Below are 24,628 nucleotides of genomic sequence, written 5' to 3' on the forward strand. Positions count from 1 at the left end.
TCTATGTGCTGTCAGGTTGGGGAAGTCCGGTTCTCGCGGACTAAACAGAGTATCTCATTCTAAAGTGCCCGCCACAACGCTGATTTCTTCTCGCATCCTATCTGGGACGCTGCATTGCATAGCACCGAGAGCTCCCTCCCGATGTTGTTCAATCCGTTTTGAATTGAATCGAGCCCATTGTGATAAGGCTTTTTATTTAGGGATTTACTATTAGTGTTATGGATGAGAGGGGCAAGCATCACCTTGGGGTAGATGTATGAAGCAATGATAAAAAGATAAAAATGGAGAAGTGTGCCATGGCAACCAATCAACTTTGAAGTAACCATTGTATGTAGCAGCTGATTGGTTGCCATGGCACACTCCTTCACTGGCACACTTCTCCACTATTATAACTGCTTCATACATCTACCTCTATGTAACACATCTCTGCATGATAGATTTCTAGTGCTATTACAAAACTCCATCATAACTGAATCTATTTTATCTGTACTGGATTAAACTTGCTTCCATGGTCTTGTTCAGTGTTAGTTACTTGGGGTGTCCTTATTATTAACTCTGGGGTGAATTCAAGTTCGGAGCAAAGAATGGTTGCATTGCAAACCTTGTAGTGTCAGCCGTTCTGTATACGGCTGATGTGTGCAGCCAGGCATCATGGCTATTCCCGACGACACACAATGCTCCTTTAAATACCCCCCTTTCGCTTGGGGAGTTGAGTTAATGTGTGACAGTCAAGTGCGGAATATAACAACTTTAAGGTTATTTCATACTGCGGGAGATGTATTAAACCTAAAGAGTAGAAAGATGAGCCAGTGGAGGAGTTGCCCATAGCAACCAATCTGCTTTTATTTATTTGTATAAAAATGCACTTAATAATGCTAGCTAGATGCTGATTATGTGAAACTCCTCCTCTTCCTTGAATGATTTGATACATTTGCCACCCTAGTCTCACATACACATATTATATTACATTTTTACTTAACATGGAGTAGTTCTCTCCTATGAAAGGGGCTCAATCTCTTTTTTACTAGAGGCTCCTTCCCTATTGTTCAACCAGGACCCCCTCCATCCGAACAGTATGAATGCACTTTTCCTAGGGGGCGACACTGCAGTGAACCAACCCTCCCTCCCTTCACCTCTTTCAAACATGGGCTTCACTCATGGAGATATACTAAGCCAGGGGCGCTACCCTTTCTTTAGTATGGGGCTCTCCTCTCTCCTCCACTTCATTGGGTTGCCTCTCTGCACATGTTACCTGTAACAGCTGACAATGCTAAATTCCTATGTCGTATAAACAACCCTTATGAAGCTAAGAACACTGTACGCTGTTTACTTAAGAAATACCGTAATGGTACGCTATTTGCGTAACGATCGCTCAGCCGTAGGCGAGACGCTCAAGCGTCACGTTCGCTCACGGCCCAGCGATCACAGGACACGTTATTGGTTATGTCTAGGGGAAAGATTCGCTATGGCGTAGCATACACTCGAGACCACGAGGAGGTCACCAGCGATGCAGACGCTCACAACACTATACCTTGATATTAAACCTTATACCGACGAAACACACAGAATACCTTTAATGTGAGTACAGGGTGTAAATGCAACTTTGTGTAGCCTGACTACCTACAAAGCTGTTTGAGCGTCACCGACGCTCAAGTGAACACTTAACACTATAGTAAATACACAGATACTGTTTTAGGGTTCCAAAGCCTATTATCTGTATTATATCTAGTATACTTGTAAAAGAGTAACACAGTACAAATGATACACTACAATATAACAAAGACTTCCTAACCAAACACCTAACTAAGGGATAAACTACAATACTATCCTGGCCTAACACAATACAATACAATACTATAAAGTTTAGTCTAGGGGAGTTACGAGAGAGAAGAGAAAATAGAGAGAGAGAAATAGACACAGAGGGAGAGAGAGGAATTGGCTCACAGAAAGACAATGATTACGGAGAGAACTTACGCACAAAGGGTATGATCGCCTGCGCCTCGATATCCAGCTCCCGATTATCAGCAGATAACCGTTGATGAGAGAGTGAGAGCTGGATGTGGTCGGCCTGCCTATTTATGCCCCACACACAATGCAATCTCCTGGTCCTACAATCCTTCAGTTTATTGGACACAGGAATTCGGCCCTGTACTGTAACCAAAGGTCATAGGTTGATTCATACAGGTGGGCTGTGCTGAGTTTAAACGGCTCAGGTGGGTGGGAAACTGGGTTTCCCGCCGCATACCTGAGTATGGGTAAATAATAGAAATGGACATAAAACTTCTTATGTTCATAACTATTCGCACGAGCGATTAATACGCTCCAAACCAACACCGGAATATTGCTAATTAAATACTCTTCCGATGGGTACCAAATACTGCTGTATGACTCCTGTTAGACCCTTCGTACAATACAAAGAGGGATTCCTCCGCTCAGGGACATTCTATCTAAACCAAACTTACAGAAACTATTGAGGGGAACATGATCTATAAACGACATTAATTGTGAACTTTTGTAACGAATGAGTCGCACGCTACGATCACATAAACTCTACCGTAAATGCGCATACTGCGCGTGCGAGTGCACGCTATTGCGGGTATGCGCTTCCACGGGAGAGCGTACGCATGCGCAGCACGGACCAGTGTGCGGTGCAAATATGGCAGTGTGCATTAAGACATTTTTCTGACTTTGACAGTCCACCCTTTGGCAGTCAATAATAACTGCCACAAAATATTTAAGGAGAAAAATGTAAGTCAGGGGTTAATTGATTTCCATGGTGGGGAAAGGAAGAAGAATGGAGTAGGTGTGAAGAGGGTATGACCTAGTGAGAAAGCAGAAGCATGTGTGTATGAGTCCATGTTTGGAGGGTCATGTATCATCGTGCCGTACGTGTGGTAGATCAAGCTTCGAGGTATTGCGAAGTATACATTTGAATTCCTTCTTATCCTGTGGTACAGGTCTGTGGATGGGCTGTCAAACTCTACCGAGCTCATTTCGGCTGTGGTTGTAACACAATGGGGATGCACATTTTAGTTGATGATACATGAATTGGGGGGGGTATGTGGTTGCTGCTATCTGTGCCTGTATTCCCTATCGACTATGTGTGTTATTACCTGAGGGTTGCAGAGATGAAGATAAAGAACACTTACGAAAAATGCAATGATATTCTATGTCAGGTTAATGTACGTTCGTCGATTGAGGTCTTGATTGGTGTCGTTTGATTGCAGTCTTCTTCTTTGTGCTTTTGCTCATAAATCGTGAGTAAAGCAAACAACGTCCATGGATTTACAAAAAATGTTGGGCTAGCGTGATTTTAAAGTTCCTAGGGAAACTGGGGTACCCATGGCATTGTCCATAAAATCTTGTATATCAGGTCGTCTGCTCTTCTTCTTTCCATCTTTCCGTTGTCGGCCCCTTGGCTCATCAGGTCCTTCGTCTACGTGGGTCTTTGTACCTCGGAGGAAAACATAGAAATGGGTGAAAGACGGACCGTATACTCATTACATCATTACGTCATGGTTTCTAGCATTGGGTCATAAATCAAATCCAGGTTAATTACAGTTTCCTCACTCCTCAAGCTCATCACTTTCGTACTTTGTTTACACCTCATCAAAGCCTGCCCGCATCTAAATATCAATCCAATAGATATAACGACACCTAAGATACACAGGAGAAACTTTCCAACATCCATTATGATTCCTTGAGCCCATTCTCCCAAACCGGAGAACCAATTTCGCGGGTTCAACCATGACACCCAACCAGTCAGCTCATTACCTACAGCAGCAAGGGTGAGATTGTGTTTCCGACGAAATTCCCACTTTAATTGCAGAATATCATCCATCTTTTGGTCTATGACCTCTACCGGATCCTCGGTACTATTTGTGATGTACGTGCAACACTTTATGCCGTACTGTGTTGCCAATGTAACACAATATCCGCCTGTTACTGCTGTAAGGTAATTAAGAACCATCCTATGCTGAACTAGTTCTGTTTTATACGCTTGAAGTTCTCTTCCAGTGTATCTAAACGTGTCATCATACATTTCAGTGATATTGTCTAACAAATTGGCGAGTGCGGAAATGTATTTATAATTCATCACTCCTCGAGCGGTACGAGTGAAATCTAACGCTACCAGAACCTGAATCCCGGTGGATTCATGGATAAGATCAGAGGCCGGATGCTCTAACCTTTCTGACAGTTGTCTTTTAACAAGGTGCTCGTAGTGAGTGTGAGTATAAGGAGCTTGGGCACCACGGTGTATGTCCTTCATTTTGTCATGTGTTACAGTCATCACTTCAGGCAATACTTTTCCAATATAACACAATCCTTCAGAGTTTGGGGCAAGCCACTTGTACGCCTTTCTCCCGCATATGAAATATGCATCATCGGGGAGAACATAAGGGACGGAGAAGGACATGACCATGTTACAAACCTTCCAGGTGAAATCTCCTGACCCTAATTCTTCCATCTGTCTAATACCTGTATCGGTTTGTACGATATGTGCACAGTATCCTGGTGATACCTCTCCAACTTTAGTAATTCTATTTCCTAAGGTATACCTATACCGGAAAGATTTTCCTCTACTGGCTATGTGGCGTACAAGCTCTGTATCTGTAGGCATTCTATCTGCTCTGTGTGAAAAGGTCATGGTAAGGTTGCTCCATGACACTTCCCAATTTCCCGGTTTTCTAGGATTGGAGATGTTAAAACATAAGAGGGACCTATCCACATGGTATTGGTGGAGCTTCAAACTAGGAGGGCTGGAGATATTAAACCTCCGGTCCACCGGTCTCCCACCACTTAGCTCAAGTACCTCCCCTAACGTTAAAGGAAATGGTACTAGCCCTGATTTGCTGTGACCCTGAGGTACTTGAGAGCATACCCAACAATCTGTTTGGTTTAATACGCTACCCACTAGAGAGTGATAGTCACTCAATGGATGCCGGTCCATATGGTTATTAAGACTGGATTGGCATTCTTGTTACAGAGCCTACAGATACGGTCTTTCTTCTTAAACTAACAATCCTTCAAAGAAAATGTTTACAGATAACAGGGTGGTTAGATCGTGCCCGGTACTCGCCTTTGCTTGGTGATTGGGTTGCTATTGGAAATTTACACCTCCGTCTCAGTCCTCAGGACCTTTCTGGATCCTTTCTCGACCTCACTGGTACTCTCACCGAAACAGACTGCTCTGGTCAACATCATGGTTAACGGAAAAATCCATATCACAGTCTCTTGGGGCAAGTCCATCTTACGGGAGGAGAAAAGAAGAAGTTTGTAAAGGGGGTATAAGAAAACCGTCTGAGGGGGAGAGAACTTGTTACGATAATAAGTTCTCTCGTCTTGTTGTTCTTCTTGTTCTGCTGTCCTCTCAAAAGGTGCTGTCTCTCAGTCTTCCAAACGAACATTCTGGTGATGCAATATTCCTTCCCATCCAGCGATCTTTCAATACTCGTCATAGATGGGGATAGAGAGAGAGAGAGAGAAAAAAACATTTTTCACAAATACATTTACAACGTTTCACCTGGTCATCCCTGTGTCTTTAGTGAATGACCTCCCACTTTATTAATCGTTACCTCAGGCTTACCATCAGTCCTAATGATCACCTTTCTTGACTATATTTTATGGGTGTGGCCCAAAATTCTTCCTATATGATCCCTGATTATAATGGTGTATGTTGTAACTTTGCTCATTTCTTGGTCTAGGGGGTCTAACTTTATGTGGGCTGTTGCAGTTGTGGGCATAATGCCCTTCTCTCCTACAATGGTAACAAATCCTGGGCTTCCTCCAGGTGTCAGTGAAATGGGGTCTTGGCTGATTTGATGCCTCCTCAAACGCTCGGATGCTCATCATCATCAATCGTTTCCCCTGTACTTCCCTGGTTCCTTGGATTTTATGATTATGGTGTTGTCTTTCTCGTGATCTACAATCTCTTGCAATGTGTCCCTTTCTATGACAATGGTAACAGACTACCATATCTGGATTTCTCGCAGGGGTGTGGGGCTTTTGTTGGGGTGGTCTTGTGGTTTGGGCCTGTATTTTCGCTGCCATTAACTTATCTCTTTGTGACTCTCTGTATCTGGTGATATTCTGATCCTGATTGATGACGGCCTCTCTTAGTGCAGTCACCGAGATATCTCTCCAGTTTGGGTTGGTGGTCTGTACCCTTGTTTTTAATTCATCTTTTAAACCATTCATTAATACCTTAACCGCTATTCCTCTATGTTGTGCATTTGTCTTGATGTCTGTGATCCCAGTGTTTCCAGCCATTATTTGCAGTGCTCGATTGAAATAATTAGAAACATTTTCCCTTTCGTTTTGTCTTATGGAGAAAATTTCATTCCACTTGACAGCAGCTGGGAAATATATTCCTAACTGTCGGTTAATCTGCCTAATACATTCCTGATTGTGTTCCTCCGTACAAGGTACCTCTGTGTTTAATTTACAATCAGCAATGAACTTTTCAGGGTCAACCCTGGAGGGCAAACATGCCCTCAGCACTGTCCGCCACTCTTTGTTGGTGGGTTCTGTGGCGTTTCCTAGTTCTTTTATAAACCTTTGACATTTGGCTAGATTTTTCCTAGGATCAGGAAATTCAGACACAATTGATCTCAATTCGGTCCGGGACAAGAGACAGCGCATTGCACTGTCCTTGACGGGAATGATTCCCTGATCGTCAGTCTTCCCATTGGGGACTGAGATCACCCTGGCCAGATTGAGCTCAGTTCCATCATCTTGTGTTGGCCTTACAATATGGGGTACATCTGTTTGTGCGTGATATGAAACATTGTACGTACCTGTGGACACGACCTCACCTGACCCTCCGTTAGGGGGTTCGATTATTGCCTTTACCCATTTGGTCGTGTCCACCTGGATGGCTTCTGTGATGGTTGTTGGAAGAGGTGCTGACATCGTTCTGGGCTCACTGTCTTGTTTGTATTCCTGAGGGAGGTTTGACATGGGGTGCAACTGGCACAGGTTAATAGTTGTACATTCAACAGTATTACAATAATCATTGTTACATTTATTACACTTATTCTTATAATCTATATTACAGTTGCTAAGAGCGTTTTTATTGTTCCACCCTTGTGCTTTTCTCTCCGCAATCAACTCCTCTCCCGATGCCATGTCTCTCCTCTCAAGATAAGAGTCAGAAAAGTCAATAGACTCTCTTTGTAATTCACTTTCCTGTTGCCATAACTGTAAATATTCATAATGTTTATCTTGTCTCTTCGTTGGTTCAATGAGACTTATCCTCCTCCTTAAATTTTGTAACACCTCTGGACTGAAGCTACCTATTCTTGGGAACTTGTCCCTGTCTTGTACAGTCATTCTCTCCCATTCATCACAAAAAACTTCAGCGTGATTTCCATATTTCTTACACATCACATATCGTGCCGACCCGATGGATCGGTTCTCTGAATCAACCTGAACCTGGGTTGAACGCCCCCTACCGGAACAAATGGCCCCCATAATCTGCAGGCGTTGCTTATTCCTCCTTGAATATCAAGGCTTTCAGCGCACCCTTACAAACAAACCAAGATGTCCTTGGGCAGGCCGGCGGTGGTGGTTTATCAAGTACCCCACTTACTTCTCGCCCACGTTGGCCTATGCCGCAATCACTGTAAACCAGAGCTGTGGTACCCAACCCAGGGCCCCTGTGAACCTTTACTTACTGGGGCGTGCTGGACCTACCAGTCCCCAGCAAGTATCGGTTGTTGGATAGTTCCTGAGTGACCAGCGAACTTCCCTTCCCAAAAAAATAAAAAATTACACAAATCACGTCAGAATGTACAAATAGCGTTTGTGACCACTTTACTCTAATGGTATTTAGGTCAGATTACTAACTACTGCACACAATTACGTGCGGTCCAATCGTTCAGTACACGAGCACTATTTGTCATGTACTGAAAGATCAATGGAATCGATGTTTCCGGCTGCGATTCCTTCAACCAGAGCTTGTATGGCCTATATGGGTTCTGCACCAACACCCCAGGCGTTGTGCCACTGGACTTTTATAGCGGACCTTTTTACCTTATGACCTCCTGGTCTTGTTCCTTATGACCTCCTGGTCTTGTTACCTTATGACCTCCTGGTCTTGTTACCTTATGGTCCGCTATACTCTAATGCTCAAATATTATTTAACCAGAGATGCCTCCCTGGCCACCGTATATGTCACTTACACGTATGTTCCTTAACGAGTACCCGACTTTCCTTTTGGTTCCACCTTAAAGTTATATAAACTTTTGTATACAAAACACACTCACTCAACACATGTACACTTTTGTTTCTATATCTATTTCTGCGCAGAAATTGTCTTCAGGCCAAGAGTGTTACCAATTAGGAGCAGGATCTGTTAAACTAAATTTCAGATTTTCCAAAAATAGATTTGCGTTATTTACCGCGTCGCGTTATCTACCGCTGTGCGTTACTTATCGCCTTTGCGCCACTTATCGCTTTTGCGCTACTTATCGCTTTTGCGCTAATTCAACTTTATCACAACTTGAGCTACGTGGGCGTAACCAGACGCTACGTTGCGTAATGTACGCTGCGTGCGTCTGCCTTTCGGATTGCGTACGCTAGTCTTTGTTAGCGACACGTGTACGCAATGCAAAGGATCCACCGTAACACAATATATATTTTATCAATGTAGATGATCCCTGATCATCTACCGCAATCCACACTGCACACTGGCTGCCTCGTCTCTCGGACAAGCCGTGTGTTGTTCTATTCTTTAACTATTACCTCTATTTATTAAATAACAGCAAATCTCCTTTTAGCACTTTCTATCAACTATAAAATTTGGCAAACAGGAATAGTGATATACGAAAAATGGAACAGAAATGCAGATATATGCGTGCGTACGCAAGACAAAAGACAAATAAACAGTTTTTAAAAGACAAGCGTTTTGTTCTTACTTCCGGTTACCGGATTCCTTCAGCACTCTTTACCTAAGTGAAGCAGACGCTTATCCCGTCAGCAACTGCGAGACAACCTCCCACCCTTTTGCTGGGGGATAATGTCTGCTGATCTACCTAGTGCAGATGTGAAAAGGATCGGACGAGTCCCCAATTGACAATGCTAAATTCCTATGTCGTATAAACAACCCTTATGAAGCTAAGAACACTGTACGCTGTTTACTTAAGAAATACCGTAATGGTACGCTATTTGCGTAACGATCGCTCAGCCGTAGGCGAGACGCTCAAGCGTCACGTTCGCTCACGGCCCAGCGATCACAGGACACGTTATTGGTTATGTCTAGGGGAAAGATTCGCTATGGCGTAGCATACACTCGAGACCACGAGGAGGTCACCAGCGATGCAGACGCTCACAACACTATACCTTGATATTAAACCTTATACCGACGAAACACACAGAATACCTTTAATGTGAGTACAGGGTGTAAATGCAACTTTGTGTAGCCTGACTACCTACAAAGCTGTTTGAGCGTCACCGACGCTCAAGTGAACACTTAACACTATAGTAAATACACAGATACTGTTTTAGGGTTCCAAAGCCTATTATCTGTATTATATCTAGTATACTTGTAAAAGAGTAACACAGTACAAATGATACACTACAATATAACAAAGACTTCCTAACCAAACACCTAACTAAGGGATAAACTACAATACTATCCTGGCCTAACACAATACAATACAATACTATAAAGTTTAGTCTAGGGGAGTTACGAGAGAGAAGAGAAAATAGAGAGAGAGAAATAGACACAGAGGGAGAGAGAGGAATTGGCTCACAGAAAGACAATGATTACGGAGAGAACTTACGCACAAAGGGTATGATCGCCTGCGCCTCGATATCCAGCTCCCGATTATCAGCAGATAACCGTTGATGAGAGAGTGAGAGCTGGATGTGGTCGGCCTGCCTATTTATGCCCCACACACAATGCAATCTCCTGGTCCTACAATCCTTCAGTTTATTGGACACAGGAATTCGGCCCTGTACTGTAACCAAAGGTCATAGGTTGATTCATACAGGTGGGCTGTGCTGAGTTTAAACGGCTCAGGTGGGTGGGAAACTGGGTTTCCCGCCGCATACCTGAGTATGGGTAAATAATAGAAATGGACATAAAACTTCTTATGTTCATAACTATTCGCACGAGCGATTAATACGCTCCAAACCAACACCGGAATATTGCTAATTAAATACTCTTCCGATGGGTACCAAATACTGCTGTATGACTCCTGTTAGACCCTTCGTACAATACAAAGAGGGATTCCTCCGCTCAGGGACATTCTATCTAAACCAAACTTACAGAAACTATTGAGGGGAACATGATCTATAAACGACATTAATTGTGAACTTTTGTAACGAATGAGTCGCACGCTACGATCACATAAACTCTACCGTAAATGCGCATACTGCGCGTGCGAGTGCACGCTATTGCGGGTATGCGCTTCCACGGGAGAGCGTACGCATGCGCAGCACGGACCAGTGTGCGGTGCAAATATGGCAGTGTGCATTAAGACATTTTTCTGACTTTGACACAGCTGATACTAAAACTGTTAGCAGCTAACACTAGAACCATAGCAGCTTGTTTAATGCAGCCTTAGTATCACTTTGGCTTGTGCCATATTACTGTACCTATCTGTCTGTAAATGCCTCCATCTACATAATTAGGTTGTATGCTTTTTGGGACAGACCTTTTTAACCATGTATGTGAATTAACTTCCTGTTGTACCCAGGATATGTCACATGCTGCGCACCACCTGTTTACTGTATAATGTCACTGACCTCGGACGCGGTAAAATTTCTGTTGATTTGTGTGCGTGTTTATTTTCAGCATTAGAAATGTGTTGAAAGAGCCTGCTGCAAGAGCATAGCCTGCAGTTGCTGTTTTCAGAGCAAGATTGTGTAAAGCATGTTTGCACTGAAATGGAACACTTTCCTTCTTGGCCTGTTGATGGATTAGGCTAACTTAATCCTACTCCTTCTTCCCTGGCATCTTTCTTATTTCTTGTTGGTTTCTTCAAAGACCTGATTTCAGAATGCTATTTATCTCTTGTGTTTCCCTTTAACTTGCTGATCATGCAGTCAGTCAAGCGCTGAGAAAGTAAAATACTCCCTGCATCAATGGGAAAAACCTGGAATGATACTAATGGACAGAAAGCAATGTAGCAAATGTGCCAGTAGCATAGTTATTACCATGATGCAGCTGCTTGACTCTGAAAAAAAAAAAAAAATATATATATATATATATTTATTACATAAATTATGTTTATTTCATAGCTGCACAACCACCTAAGGTAGTAGAGCAGTGCCTCCCCACAGTCAGATTCCCAAAACCAGCAAATTAACTTAAAACACAATTGAAGGGGAGGGTTGTTTGAATGTGATGACCAATCACAAGCCATAATCTTTTAATTGAGGCTTGTGATTGGTCTCCCAAATCAACCTCTCCCTATTTTCAGATAGGGCTATATGAAAGATAGAGGAGCCCGGGGAAAAATAACTGGGGTTCTGGCTGGGGTGGAAAGAGGCAGCCCCAGCTCAGCCACATTTCACTTTGTGGTAGTGCAGCTTTAATTTAGTCTTTGTTGACTCATATAGTCAATCAAGGAGGGGAATTATTTTTGAACCACCTTTGTGCTAAGAGCCACTTGGTTCCTGGATTTGACAAAGTTAATTCTGAGCTCTACGTCATCTGATCAACTGATACGTTTATACAGTCCAGTCTTTTACCGGCATGAGGCAATCTTGAGACTCTTACATCAAAGCCAACATACAGGGTTTTGGTAGTAGTCACGACTATTGGGCAGAACGCCAACTAAAGTGTAGGCTGTTATATTAGCCTATGTACAGTCCCCTCCCTATTTCTGTTATACAGTTTTGCAACAACCCTCTTGGTAAAACTAGCGATCTTTTATTTTATGGTGGTGTATAAAGATGTTGTTGCAGTGAAATTTGACTAAAGGCAAGTAGATTTGTGGAGCGTAATTTTCAAAAAGTTTCCTCTTTCTACTATCTTGAAATGTTGCTGTTAAAAATATAATTTTTTGCCACCCGATGTGACTTGCTGTGTATGGCATTGCAGCTTCCTACAGTCATTGTCTGAAGGTTCCAATCCAGTTTTTATGTGACCTTTTGTAAAGCTATATGTACATATCTGTAAATGTGTGATTAGGAATGTGGGTTGTTGTGTTTTTGGTTTGTTTTTTTGTTAATGATTTTCAGCTTGCAGCCGTAGTCTGTTTTCTGCAGCTTTCACCTTGCCTCCAGATATGTCTGACTCCTTTTTAAAAATACTGGGCAAAGTACTGAACCATCATATCATGTGTAGCTAATTAGTGAAACAGACTGTCACCTCCTTCTGCTGTCTGACTAATTCTGTGAAAAATGTTACTTCAATATTTTAGATACAAATATATCTCCCCTTCTGCTGACCATTTCTGTTATAAATAGTAGTACAATGCTTCATACTTGTATAGCTTATCCTGTTTACCAAACTGCAAAAGCAATAAAGCTAGCTGGGTCATATGTCTACACAGACCAGTTTTTGTCGGTAAAGTAAATTGTGTAATTGATTCGCTCATGCCCTATGGTTTCTCAATGTTATTGTAGTGACCCCCCAGGTTTTGTGGTTGCCGGTGTTTGGTCCGTGGCCCACTCTATTTGCCATTTGGGAGGAGGGGGGGGGGGGGGGGGGGGGGGAAGACGCACACCACACACCACACCACTGAGTCTCCTTATCATTAAATTGAGGATGTCTCTGAAAGAAATAGCCTTGCTGTACTTAATGCAAGTGGGGGCTGTGGGACAGATATGGCCCACTTTCATCTGAAGGTCTGGGAAGTGGGTATTGGTGGCGGTATGGGACAGTAAGGTGAAGTTTTGCCTAGGGTGTGGAGAAACCTTGCACCGGCCCTGGATAACTTGTGGACAGTCTTATTGGGTGGTGCCGGAATTTTGCAGGGAGGATAAAAGGGAGACACATCTGTGATTTCTGTGCACTTTTCTCTTAATAATGGAGATGTGATTTTGGGGTAAGGGGTAAATTTACTAAGGTGGGAGTTTTTTGTTGTTGTTTTTTTTCCGAACTGGTGAAGTTGCTCATAGCAACCAATCAGATTACTTAACATTAATCTAACTTCTTCTAGAAGATAATGGAGTCTGATTGGCTGCTATGGGTGACATCACCAGTTCTAAAAGAAAAATCCCACCTTAGTAAATTTACCCCTAAGGTTCTTCTCTATCTTCTGTACTTCCTTTCTCACTTCCCTGTTAAAATATTCTCTCTCGTTCTGTCCGCCACTTCTGTTTGCTCTACTGTGCTATTTATCTCTTTCTACGCTAAACTCACTGTCTCACTTCTCTCTTCCTCAGCGCCCCTTGGCTCCTATTAAGTCATTGTTACTTTCAAATCCCCAACTCTGTTGGGTTCTGCAAAATAAAATCTTCTACTCAAGCCCTTGGCAGATAAAGCTACTCTGATCGCCTGACCTGTGGGAGTAGCGGGAGGCTTGCTTTAGCAAGCTGATTGAAATTTATGTGTATCAGCAAAGGCCTAAGTGGTCTATTTAATAAACTAACAAAACAATGTTTTTTTTGGTTTCTAATTATTAAGTTACTTGAACTTGCGAAGAAATCAGACTTATCTGCCTTTTTTGTATCTCCGTTCTGAGCCTGCAGCCCTATAGGTTTTAATGGGGGCTACTGAAGAATGTTATTTATACGGGTGAGAGAAGCTAAGCTCCTCATCATTTTTTTGCGAAACAATGCAATCTCCAGGCGTTTTCTTCTGCTTTTCACCGCTCTCCTGACTGGTTCCCGATCAGCATCAGTCGGACGTCACAGAAGCTGTTTAGCACATGTATTGAGCATGCAAACGTCTTTTGCTAATACGAAAGATGTGAACTCTTTTGGCGGGACTACCCTTTTGGCGCAAGGGCTGTCCTGGCTTTTAAAAAAGTAAAGAGGTGAAAATGACAAAGCAAAAAGCTGTAATTTTTTCTAATGCCGATTTTTGCTTACTAAATAAATCCTTTAACCCTGTGCCACTGCTCAGTGTCACTCCCATTCTTGCAATAATAATATGAATTTGTAGTGTAGTTGAAAAATAACTTGTGGCATTTAATTTTGACTGGACCTTTTTATTTCTCTGTAATAAAATATACTAATAAGGAGAAGTGTGTCTGTGTGTGTTACAGCAATCCTTTCTCCTTTTTCTGCTGAAACCTCTAGCATTAAATAGTCATTGTACTGGAAGCAAAATGACCCTTTAATGATTAAATGTCAGACCCATTGTATATGGTGCGTTTTACTGTTGTGGTTTGTTTTCCTCAGATTCTCTCGCACAGTGTACAGCATGCCTCTGGGCATTTGCATCGCTTCCATCTCTGCAGTATTATGTGATGATGCCCTATACTTTTCCCACCTGACATTGTATATCCCACTTCCTTATTAAGAGGTCTATTTACTAAGCCTTGGATGGAGATAAAGTGGACGGAGATAAAGTCCCTTCCAATCTGCTCCTAACTGCCATGTCACAGGGTGGGTTTGAAAAATGACAGTTAGGAGCCGATTGGCTGGAGCGTTATCTCTGTCTGATGTATCTCCATCCAAGGCTTAGTAAATAGACCCCTATAGGGGGGTACTGACGGGAGAGATGTGTGCTGAGCGATCTTAACACAGACCGCTCAGCACACATCTCTCTCCCCGCTCAGCACAGCGCGATGTGCTGAGCGAGGGAGAAAGCCGACGGGGGGCCGCTCACTTCACACAACGGTGAAGTGAGCGACCCGCTAGATTGAGCCTGCATGCAGCTCAATCTAGCATCGGCGATAGCGATGCGCGGGGCTGCGCATCGCTATCGCTGGAGGGCATACACACGGCAGATCCGTGCTTAAAATCTAAGCAATCTAGCAAGATTGCTTAGATTTTAAGCACGGATCTCTCCGTGTGTACCCCCCTTAAGAGTCTTCCTTCACTGAAATTGAAATGGGGACATAAGGAAATTGCAGGAGATCTCCATACACACATGCAATTTCTATTAGAATAAAGCAGCTGTCATACTAAATTGCTATGACCACTTCTATAGTTGATCACATATTAGTATGGTTCTCATCTCAAAACTTTTTGAAAAATGCATTTCAAGCTGATTTCTGTATAGGGCCTAGGCTCTAGGTTGTTTAATGAGGAACTGTACGGCTTTGTGTTCTTTTTATTTGTTATTTATAACCTTGTAGGTGAATCTGCAATAAGATGTTTGCATTTGCAGATGACTCTAAAATATATGGGTTTAAATGCAAAAGAGGATTGTGCAAATGATTTTGCAACAAGATATTAGGAGGTCTAGCATGAAATGAATAGATTAAGCTTCTTGCGACGTAATTAAGTTTTGTGCACTTAGTCAGTGCTAGCTGGGATGCTGCTTACCTGTTAGCTGGGATACAACCTGAGGAAATCAGATATGGGAATAGATTAATTAGACAGTATACTAATAAAATCCTGGGATTCTCCAAAACTGGCACAGTTGAACGTGATGTCAAGCACATTACTGCTGTGTAGATCAGTTGTCAGACCACATCTCAAACACAGCATACCATATTTGGTGCCAGTCTACAAAACACTCGCAATGGTAAAACAAGGACTCGTTTCGGATTTATGTAATGCAACAATTGTGGATTCTAAATGATGGATGCCCATATAATCTATTAGGTTTTTCACTTGTATAAATTATGATATATGCATATTTAATGACACAGGCATGTATTTATGTAAGTGAAACCAACACATACGGGTATCCAGGTTTCTAGCAGGGTTTTCATGTTTTGTAAGTATGGTCACATGCCACAAAAGCGATGTGTAGTCATTACGTTCTATTGCTGAAATAACTAGGCTAAAGAAAACCTGTCACGAGATGATTGTGCAAGTCAGATACAACACTGTAGTAGCCTCAGAACTGTCACTGGGCATTTCCCTGGTGGCATATAACAGGTATCAGCCTTTTCATGGGTATTTTCACATCTATCCGACTGTCCTGCATTAAATGTAATGTCACCCATTGACCACAGTGCACTTTACAAGGACCAATCAATAAAATCTTTACGCAAGGCTGATTAGTTGCTAAGAAACATCCATTCCACTTGTGCAGTGTCACTGTCAATCGATTAATTGCTACAGAGCAAAGCATGCGAGTGCTGCTCTCTTTCAGATCATTTGTGACCTAATGTTCTATTTTAATGTATGTAATCTTTCAGCCTCTAGGTTCTCTGGAAGTATGCAACTGGGTGTTACTGCACACTAGTAGGTTTTATACTATCATAGTAAATGCTGTAATACTTATAAAGAAAATCTTTTTCTGACTCATACTCCTTTCAGACATCGGACCTGGGAATGTGCCTGGTCTAGCATGCCGGCATATTCCCAGGTTTCTGCTCCATAACTCAGATCTGGAGCAGGGTCGCGGACCTAGGACTTGGTCCTTGGTCGTGTGCATTCAGACCTACCTAAATCCCAGATTGATGGGCATTCACGCTCAAAAAAAACCCTGTGATTTAGGGTGCTGGTGTGAGAAGGGTATGAGAAGCCTTTGTGTACTAAAGCAAGAATATTCCTTTGGTATGTTTTACTTGCATTTTGTTATATTGTTTTGAACACTTGTCTTATTTTAGACTACATGTGATGTGCATTAACACAGTTGCTAATGTACATTCATCTTGTTAGTGCATTATAACACGAGATGCATTTACATAGTCATTTCTGCATGTTTGTCATTAACAAGATAACTTCCTTCTAGAACAGTGTATAAAAGAATGCAAATTTAAAGCTAAAAATGGCTAAAAGCAAGCGGCTTCTGTACAGTATTTATTTAAAAAAATGTAAAGGTGAGGCATCTGACAGAAGAGCTCTCCATGTGTCCTCCCCTTTGTGTGTACTTGTTGGCCAGTGTTAGAGATACGTTTTCCTGCTCAGGCTGCGTAGCCCTTCACCTCTTACACAGGGACTGCTCATTTGTATAGCGTTAGGTGTGATGAAATATCCCACTTTCTGCAGTACTATGCTGTAAAATCAACAAGAAGTGTTTTATGACCTGGAACGTCATTTTAATGGGGGTGTAACTTCTTGCTACTTTTTTTTTTTTTTTTTTTAATATAGAGCTCTCTGTATAAATCTTAATTGCCCTACACATACGGCGATGTGGTGGGAGTGAAGTTTCTTCACTCCCCTCGTCACCCGGCCCCATAGCAATGCATGCTAATATGGACGAGATTGTCCATATTGGCCTGCATGTATAAGCGACCTGGCACCAACGATGATTGAGCGCGGGGCCGCGCATCATTCATCGTTGGTGCCAACACACTGAAAGATATGAACGAGTTCTCGTTCATTAATGAACAAGAACGTTCATATTGTTCAGTGTTATCGCCTATTGTGTAGGGCCCATTATTGAATTTAAACCAGGCTAAAATTACTGAAGATTTTTATTAACAACATTTTAACTAAGCAAGTATATCTCCTTTTGCCATAACATTTTTGCAATAAAACAAAGTTCTTTCATTTCACCTTGGTTAATAATAAAGAGCTCACTTAGGGCCTCAGGGAAGCCGCTGTGCAATTCCGTACAAATAAAATACACATGCAGCAGGAGGCATCTGTAGGAGATGGACACCTCCTGCATGCATCTGGAACATCTGATCACCATCGCGACCATTGGTCGTGACACATGATGGTGGCAGACCACATGCAGTCTGCGTAAGCCGAAGCTTACTGAGGCTGGCCACAGGATCCGGACAGCCAGGTACAGGAAGTGTGCATCCAGTGGTTGCTATCCCTCCAAACACTGCAAATATGTCAATCATGCTGTGGCTAAGGGGGCGTGGGGTGTGGGGGTGGGTTGCGAGCGATATTGCAGGACCCTTTGAGCACATGTGCAGAATATGTCTTGAGCATGCACAGACCTCTAACTATATCCGAATCAGGCCCTTAGTGCCCTCAGTACCTACTGTATGATTGCTTCTTTGTTGGTATGTAGTGGCCCAATGTGTAATTGTTCTGTGCGGTGTTGCTGAAGTGTGCTAACATGTAGTACAGTTTGAGTATCCCATATCCAAATATCCGAAATACGGAATATTCCGAAATACGGACTTTTTTGAGCGAGACTGAGATAGTGAAACTTTTGTTTTCTGATGGCTCAATGTACACAAACTTTGTTTAATACACACAGTTATTAAAAATATTGTATTAAATGACCTTCAGACTGTGTATATAAGGTGTATATGAAACATAAATGAATTGTGTGAATGTAGACACACTTTGTTTAATGCACAAAGTTATAAAAAATATTTGCTAAAATGACCTTCAGGCTGTGTGTATAAGGTGCATATAAAACATAAATGCATTCTGTGCTTAAATTTAGGTCTCATTGCCATGATATCTCATTATGGTATCTAATTATTCCAAAATACGGAAAAATCCGATATCCAAAATACCTCTGGTCCCAAGCATTTTGGATAAGGGATACTCAACCTGTACTACTTTACTATGGTGCTCTATAGATGCTGCCTTTGGTGCTCTTCTGTTTGACCGTATGGGATTGGTGCTATGATGTCTGATGGGAACTTTTAAACACCAGCCTTTTTCGGACAATGGGTTAGTTGCATCATCGTATGGAGAGAGATAAAGTACTAGCCAATCGGCTCCTAACTGCCATGTCACATGGCCCTGATTGAAAAATGACAGTTAGGAACGGACTAGCTGGTACCTTTTCTCTCTCCATTTTATCACTCTCCAAGCGATGATGCAACTAGCTCAGTAACATTTGGTGCTCAAAATAATGTTGCAAGAAGTGTATTACAGGAGGGAATAAGATGCAGTTCACCATTATTTCGAATGTTTCACACCAAAGGTAGACGTACTGATTCTATTTCTGGTGTATTAGCTAGGGAAGATGTACGGATTACAACCTTGTATATTATTTGTACTAATGACTTTTGATCCTATGGACCTGACTTTGTACTTCCCCAATGCCAATTGCATCTCTGAACTTAATGGGTTCAATTATCCTAAACACATTGACATAGTTTCCATCTATAAAAGCATTACATCAAAGAAAACAAGCTGTTAAGCACAGAATCTATTTAAGAGGCCCTTTAGGTATGTATTGTATCTATGCCACTCTGAACTCTAGCTCCCGGCACAGATTATTTTTTGGCATCTCCCCAAGACATGTAACACAGCTATGTTAGTTCTATCAGGTACTTAAGAAACCTGCGCCTAAACATGACCTGTCGCTGAATTATTTCCCTTTTATGTCTTATGGCATAACTGCAAAGTTTGCTGTTACAAAGTTGAATTCAAAACATATGTTCTTGTTTGTTTTTCCTTTTGCAGGACGGGAAAAGACACAAGAACCTCTGCATCACAACCGAGATGTACAAACTAACAAGTAGGATTGTCCACTTCATAATAAAATAATGCAATAAACAGTATAAGTCTGCTGTATGTAGGTTTGATGACTGCTGGCTAAATGTCATGCACAAGGCTTTTAGATCCACATATGATATGTAGACCTCCTTTTGGATGTCTCTGCATTATGTCGTTATCGTTTATTTTTTAGGCATATATGGTCCAGTGTGTGTGGGGCAATATTGGTGAATGATACCCGCTCCCACACGTCATTCAGCGGTCACCAATATTGAGCAGACATGCAGTTTAACCCGTCAATGTCGATCTGAGCTGCATGTTTGGGAATGCCGGCAGTGATGTCACTGTTTGTTATCGTTGAACGATAATGTTCAGTGTGTATGCGCTATATCGTTGACTGCTATATCGTACAACGATATAATTGTTCATCGCCGGCATTTCATTATTGCCCAGTGTGTACCGGGCTTTAGGGGGACATTTACTAAGCAGTGATAAGAGTGGAGAAGTGAGCCAGTGGAGAAGTTGCCCATGGCAACCAATCAGCACTGAAGTAACATCTATAATTTGCATACTATAAAATGATAAAGAGCTGCTGATTGGTTGATGGGGCAACTTCTCCACTGGCTCACTTCTCCGCTCTTATCACTGCTTAGTAAGTGTTCCCCTTAGTCTTATATAATATAGCATTCTAAAACTATACTTTATTCAATTTTTGTTGTAGTTTTGCCACAATTCTACTATATTAAAGACCATAGGGAAAAAAAAATCTAATTTAATTTTTTGTTCCTGTATAATTCTTAGTAATATTAATTTTTGATTTAATTTCATTTTTGGTTTTGTTTAGCACAGAACCTGTTCTGGTTGGTTGAGAGAATATATCCTGTGTAAAGTCTGTAATCTGATTTATTATGGTGGATTGTTTCTAATTGCTTTGTGCATTTGCATTTTTGGTTTAATTCTCTTTTTCTGTTGGTGTCATAAACTGTATGAGTGATATTTTTCAGCTCCTATTAGCTTATTTTAATGTGTGTTTGCGGTACACTTATTTTTGCTTGCACTCTCACTGCTTGCAGTTTAATAAATGATGAGCATCAACAAGCTGCTTAAGAACTGAAAGGTTTCCTAGCAACAGGCTGTATGAGAGATGGCAGCCCAGATTTAGCCAGCCTTTGTTTCATCGTGCTTGTTGGTATCGGAGTACAATTGTTCAGTAGAGAGAATGATAAACGTCCTGCCAAATGGATGCTGGGGAAATGTGAGACGTTGACCTGCTTAGCAATACAGAACAAAGACCAACTCACCCAGCTAGTGTTTAATATGCGTGTACCAGATTTCGTTCACACTGGTAAACTGCATACTTAAATTATTTGCTTAATATTTAGAGTAGCGAAAGCAAAATTTTAATTGTACTGGATCATTCAACAGCAATTATTCTCTCCCGGAAAAGCAGAACGTATTTTATTACTGCTGATACAGAGTCCAGAATCTCCCCCAGAAAGACACAGTGGGTAGCCAGACGGTGTTTGCTTCAGATGATCCCTTAAACATTTTACCATGGCTGATCATGCCACCCCTTTCCCTTACTCCTACTCCCTTTTTTTGTACTGAAGCTCCCAGAAAGTGGTAACTAATAGGCATTTATTGTGTGCACTCAGTCTATTAAACATGCTTTAATGCCAGTGGTGCAAACTGTGTACGCAAATGGACTGGTATAGAACTTTAATGAGAATCATTTCCTTCACATCAGTTCACTGTCCAGAAGTATTAATGCTTGCAAAAATGGACTGCTCATTAACTGCAGGGATGCACTAAGGAAACTCTTCTTTTGCTATAGTAAAAGCGTGAGCAAAGTATAAGGTTTTGGATATGCCTTTAACTAATGCTGGTTTTAGTGTCCATGTGTACAAACTTGTGGGAAGCAATCTGTACCATGACTGTTTTGTGTGATTGCTTCACCTATTGTGGTTTTTACCAGGCAGAATTTCACTGTAGGTGAGTCAGCTGTAGAGCTAGCAATCCGAATGGTGCAGGTTGCTTGTTTACAGACTACGTACCTGGGAACAGGATGAGTAGCATTAGGAATGAGGGTAAACATTGCTTATTATGGGACCATATTCCACGGAGCACAAACTGGGGGATCATGCTGGACGTTGGTGGGTGGTGGCAGTAAAGTCTGTTTTCAAATAATTGTATTGCAAGATATGATTTAAAAAACTGGCTGAAACAATGAATATGACGGAGCTGGTGTTTTGCTAAGTGCATATGGGCAGACAATCCTAAAAAGCAAAAAAAACAAACAAACCTAAAAACAGAAATTGTGGTCAACAAGACTTTATATGGGGAAAAATAGCAATTAATGAAGGGAAAAAAGGGAAATATCTAGAGAGGGCCACCCTTCAGCATTGGCCTTACAAGTTTGAGTGCACGGGAAGTATATATGCATGTGTGTGTGTGTGTGTGTGTGTGTGTGTATATATATATATATATATATATATATATATATATATATATATATATATATATATATATATCTCTATCTCTATCTCTATCTCTATCTCTATCTCTTGTCTGTCGGTAAGTCCTGAGGAAGAGGCTGCGGCCTCGAAACATGTTGATGTTAACACCGTGAATAAATAATTTTGGAGACGAGTCCCTTGGAGTGCCGTGCTATTATTGGAGGAGTATATGTATATATATGTATGTGTGTGTGTGTATGTATATATATATATATATATATATATATATATATATATATAGTGGCACTAGGTTGTTTATCTTTCTTATTTTTTATTTTACGCCTTTATGTCATAGAAGTAAAGCCTCCTCACCATATCTTCAGTAACTTTAGTGAAAGCACGGTTCTGATGAGCTCTAGTTATGGTCTTGTGAAATCAAGACTCTAGTCATGGAATAACTGTGTGTAGATATGAATCTGTTGAACCCATCACTGGCTAGGTAACATATAATTACCGTATGTGAAACTTTTTATGTGTTAAACAATCATCATTCCTTCTATTTATAGTGAAATGATCTGATTAATTGCTTTACATTCAGATGATGTGACTAAATTGCAGCACTAAGTGATCAAAAGGTGGTGATTAGGTAAATACTGTAAATAATAAATGACCTATGTAGAACTCATTATGGGATGCAAGCTGCAGCAGAGGGCAAGTGCTGGTTATCAAGCAAGCGAAAAATCCTGTATGTAATTTACACCTAGTTGAAGGGAGCCTTTGTGTAGACTGCATCCATTATGTATACAGTATTTACTGAATGAATAGACTCTTGGTTTATAGTATTTTTGTGTCGGTACTAGGGAGTACACAGTACTGGCACTTTTTCTATTTTATCTCATTTTAATTCTTGCAACTAGTTCCAGAAACAGGAGAATCCGTTAAATTATTTCAGCAATGAATAAAATAAGTATTTAGCATGAGAAATCTACTATAAGGGCTAGATGCATCATCGTGTCCAGAGTGATAAAATGGAGAGAGATAAAGTACCAGCCAATCTGCTCCTAATTGCCATGTTACAGGCCCTGTTTTAAAAATGACAGTTAGGAGCTGGTTGGCTGGTCATTTATCACTTTCCATTTTATCACTCTCCAAGCGATAATGCCTCTAGCCGTAATGGGCCCCACACACTGGGCGATAATACTGAAAGATATGAACGATCTTGTTCATTAATGAACGAGATACTGTTCATATCTTTCAGTGTGGAGGCACCAGCGATGAACGATGTGAGGCCCCGCGCTCATTTATCGCTGGTGCCCTGTCGCTTGTGCATGCAGGCCAATATGGACGATCTCGTCCATATTAGCATGCAGTGCTATGGAGCCGGGTGACAGGGGGAGTGAAGAACCCCCCCCCCCCCCCCGGCGGCGGATCACGAAGTGTGTAGGGCCCATAAGTCTTGTGTCAACTTGTAACTACAGAGGAGTACCTGCACCCTTTCCATGTGTAATACTTCTGTTGCACACACAATGACTGCCTTCAATGTGTGTGTGTGTGTAGGCACCAGGTGCACTTTGAAGTTTATCGAACATAAGGATGCATGAAAAAACTTCCGTAAATGATATGAGGAATATTTGTTTCTCAATAATTTGGATAGACCAGCACATATCGGAGAGCAGAGACGCCTATATTATATACATTGGCTACAATTGCTGTCTTTATCTTTAAAATGCCATCAATGATAAGTGATGGGCTGCTGTCTAGAAGCATGCTGGTGTTCTAGCCTTAGCTGAACTGAGTGTATAGGCATTTATTTATTTATTTTGAAACATTAATTATATCCCTTCCTTTGCTTTGGCTAAGTCTTCAGACATTTACTAATTTCTGAAAATCTTTGACATGTTTCCTCCGGTTTCTGGAATTTAGTATAGCAATGATATACCAACGTAAAGTGCCTATACTGTAGAGTAGCATCAGAAAAAAAGTAGTGTGTGTTTGTGTCTGTGAGAGGATACGTAGAGGAAATAGCCTGACACTTCTTCATGAAGCACTTCCTCTATTGCTTTCGCAGATGATGGATAAAAGAAGCGCGGTGTTCACATGCGAGTCACATCGAGGCATACGTCGCCTGACAGAGCCTTCTGCTTTGAGATGATCGACCATACGTGCTTGTGATCGATTTGTCCCCGCCACTTCAGCACAATTGTTGCACTGTATCCTGGATTTTCAGATATGTTCTCCTGTGGCAGGGTGTTTGAGATGGCTGTACACTTACTCTGTGTGCTCCTGTATTTTGTGCTGGGGGCTGAAGCTCCAGAGCCAAGGATCACATGGCAAGAAACAGGTAAAGATCGCTTTGCTGCTTGGATTATTTGGTAGATGAGTCACATTTATAATCTGTCTGCTTCTCTGATTTCCCAGTGATGTGACACCTCTTAAACGTATAATTTTTACTGTGATTGGTACACTCTTGCCCTCACAGCTGTTCTTGTAACTCCCATGCATAATTATAGCTTTCAAGTTTCTACATTCCTACTATACTTCATTACATTTAACCTCTACCTCTTCCTTGTGGTAACTGTTAAGCTATCTTAAGCTTTTATTATCTACATTTTATGCAATCTGTATACTCTAGAGTACAGGAGTTCCATCTTGGGAGTAGTCACACTGTACACATTTATTAAGAAAGAAATGTATATTATTTTTCCAGTCATGTGTTAGGATGTAATTCAGTTACATATTTTCATACTGATTGTTGTCAGTGGTAACATTGCAAATAGACATTAAAGTAT

The 24,628-nt window shown here is 41.4% G+C and overlaps 1 protein-coding gene across 8 annotated transcripts in view; it reads left to right on the forward strand.

Annotated features, from left to right (window-relative positions):
• Nucleotides 1-24,628, forward strand: part of SEMA4D (semaphorin 4D) — a 182,747-nt gene that overhangs the window by 61,126 nt on the left and 96,993 nt on the right. For 7 of the 8 annotated variants that reach the window (XM_063913699.1, XM_063913701.1, XM_063913700.1 and 4 more), the window contains 2 exons: nt 19,351-19,405; nt 23,908-24,180. In XM_063913699.1, coding sequence (XP_063769769.1) covers nt 24,069-24,180 — 112 coding nt within the window. In that variant the 5' untranslated portion in view covers nt 19,351-19,405; nt 23,908-24,068. The remainder of the gene's footprint in view (nt 1-19,350; nt 19,406-23,907; nt 24,181-24,628) is intronic. The other variant, XM_063913697.1, reaches the window with a different exon arrangement.

Source organism: Pseudophryne corroboree, chromosome 1, assembly GCF_028390025.1.
Source record: "Pseudophryne corroboree isolate aPseCor3 chromosome 1, aPseCor3.hap2, whole genome shotgun sequence".
NCBI lineage: Eukaryota > Metazoa > Chordata > Amphibia > Anura > Myobatrachidae > Pseudophryne > Pseudophryne corroboree.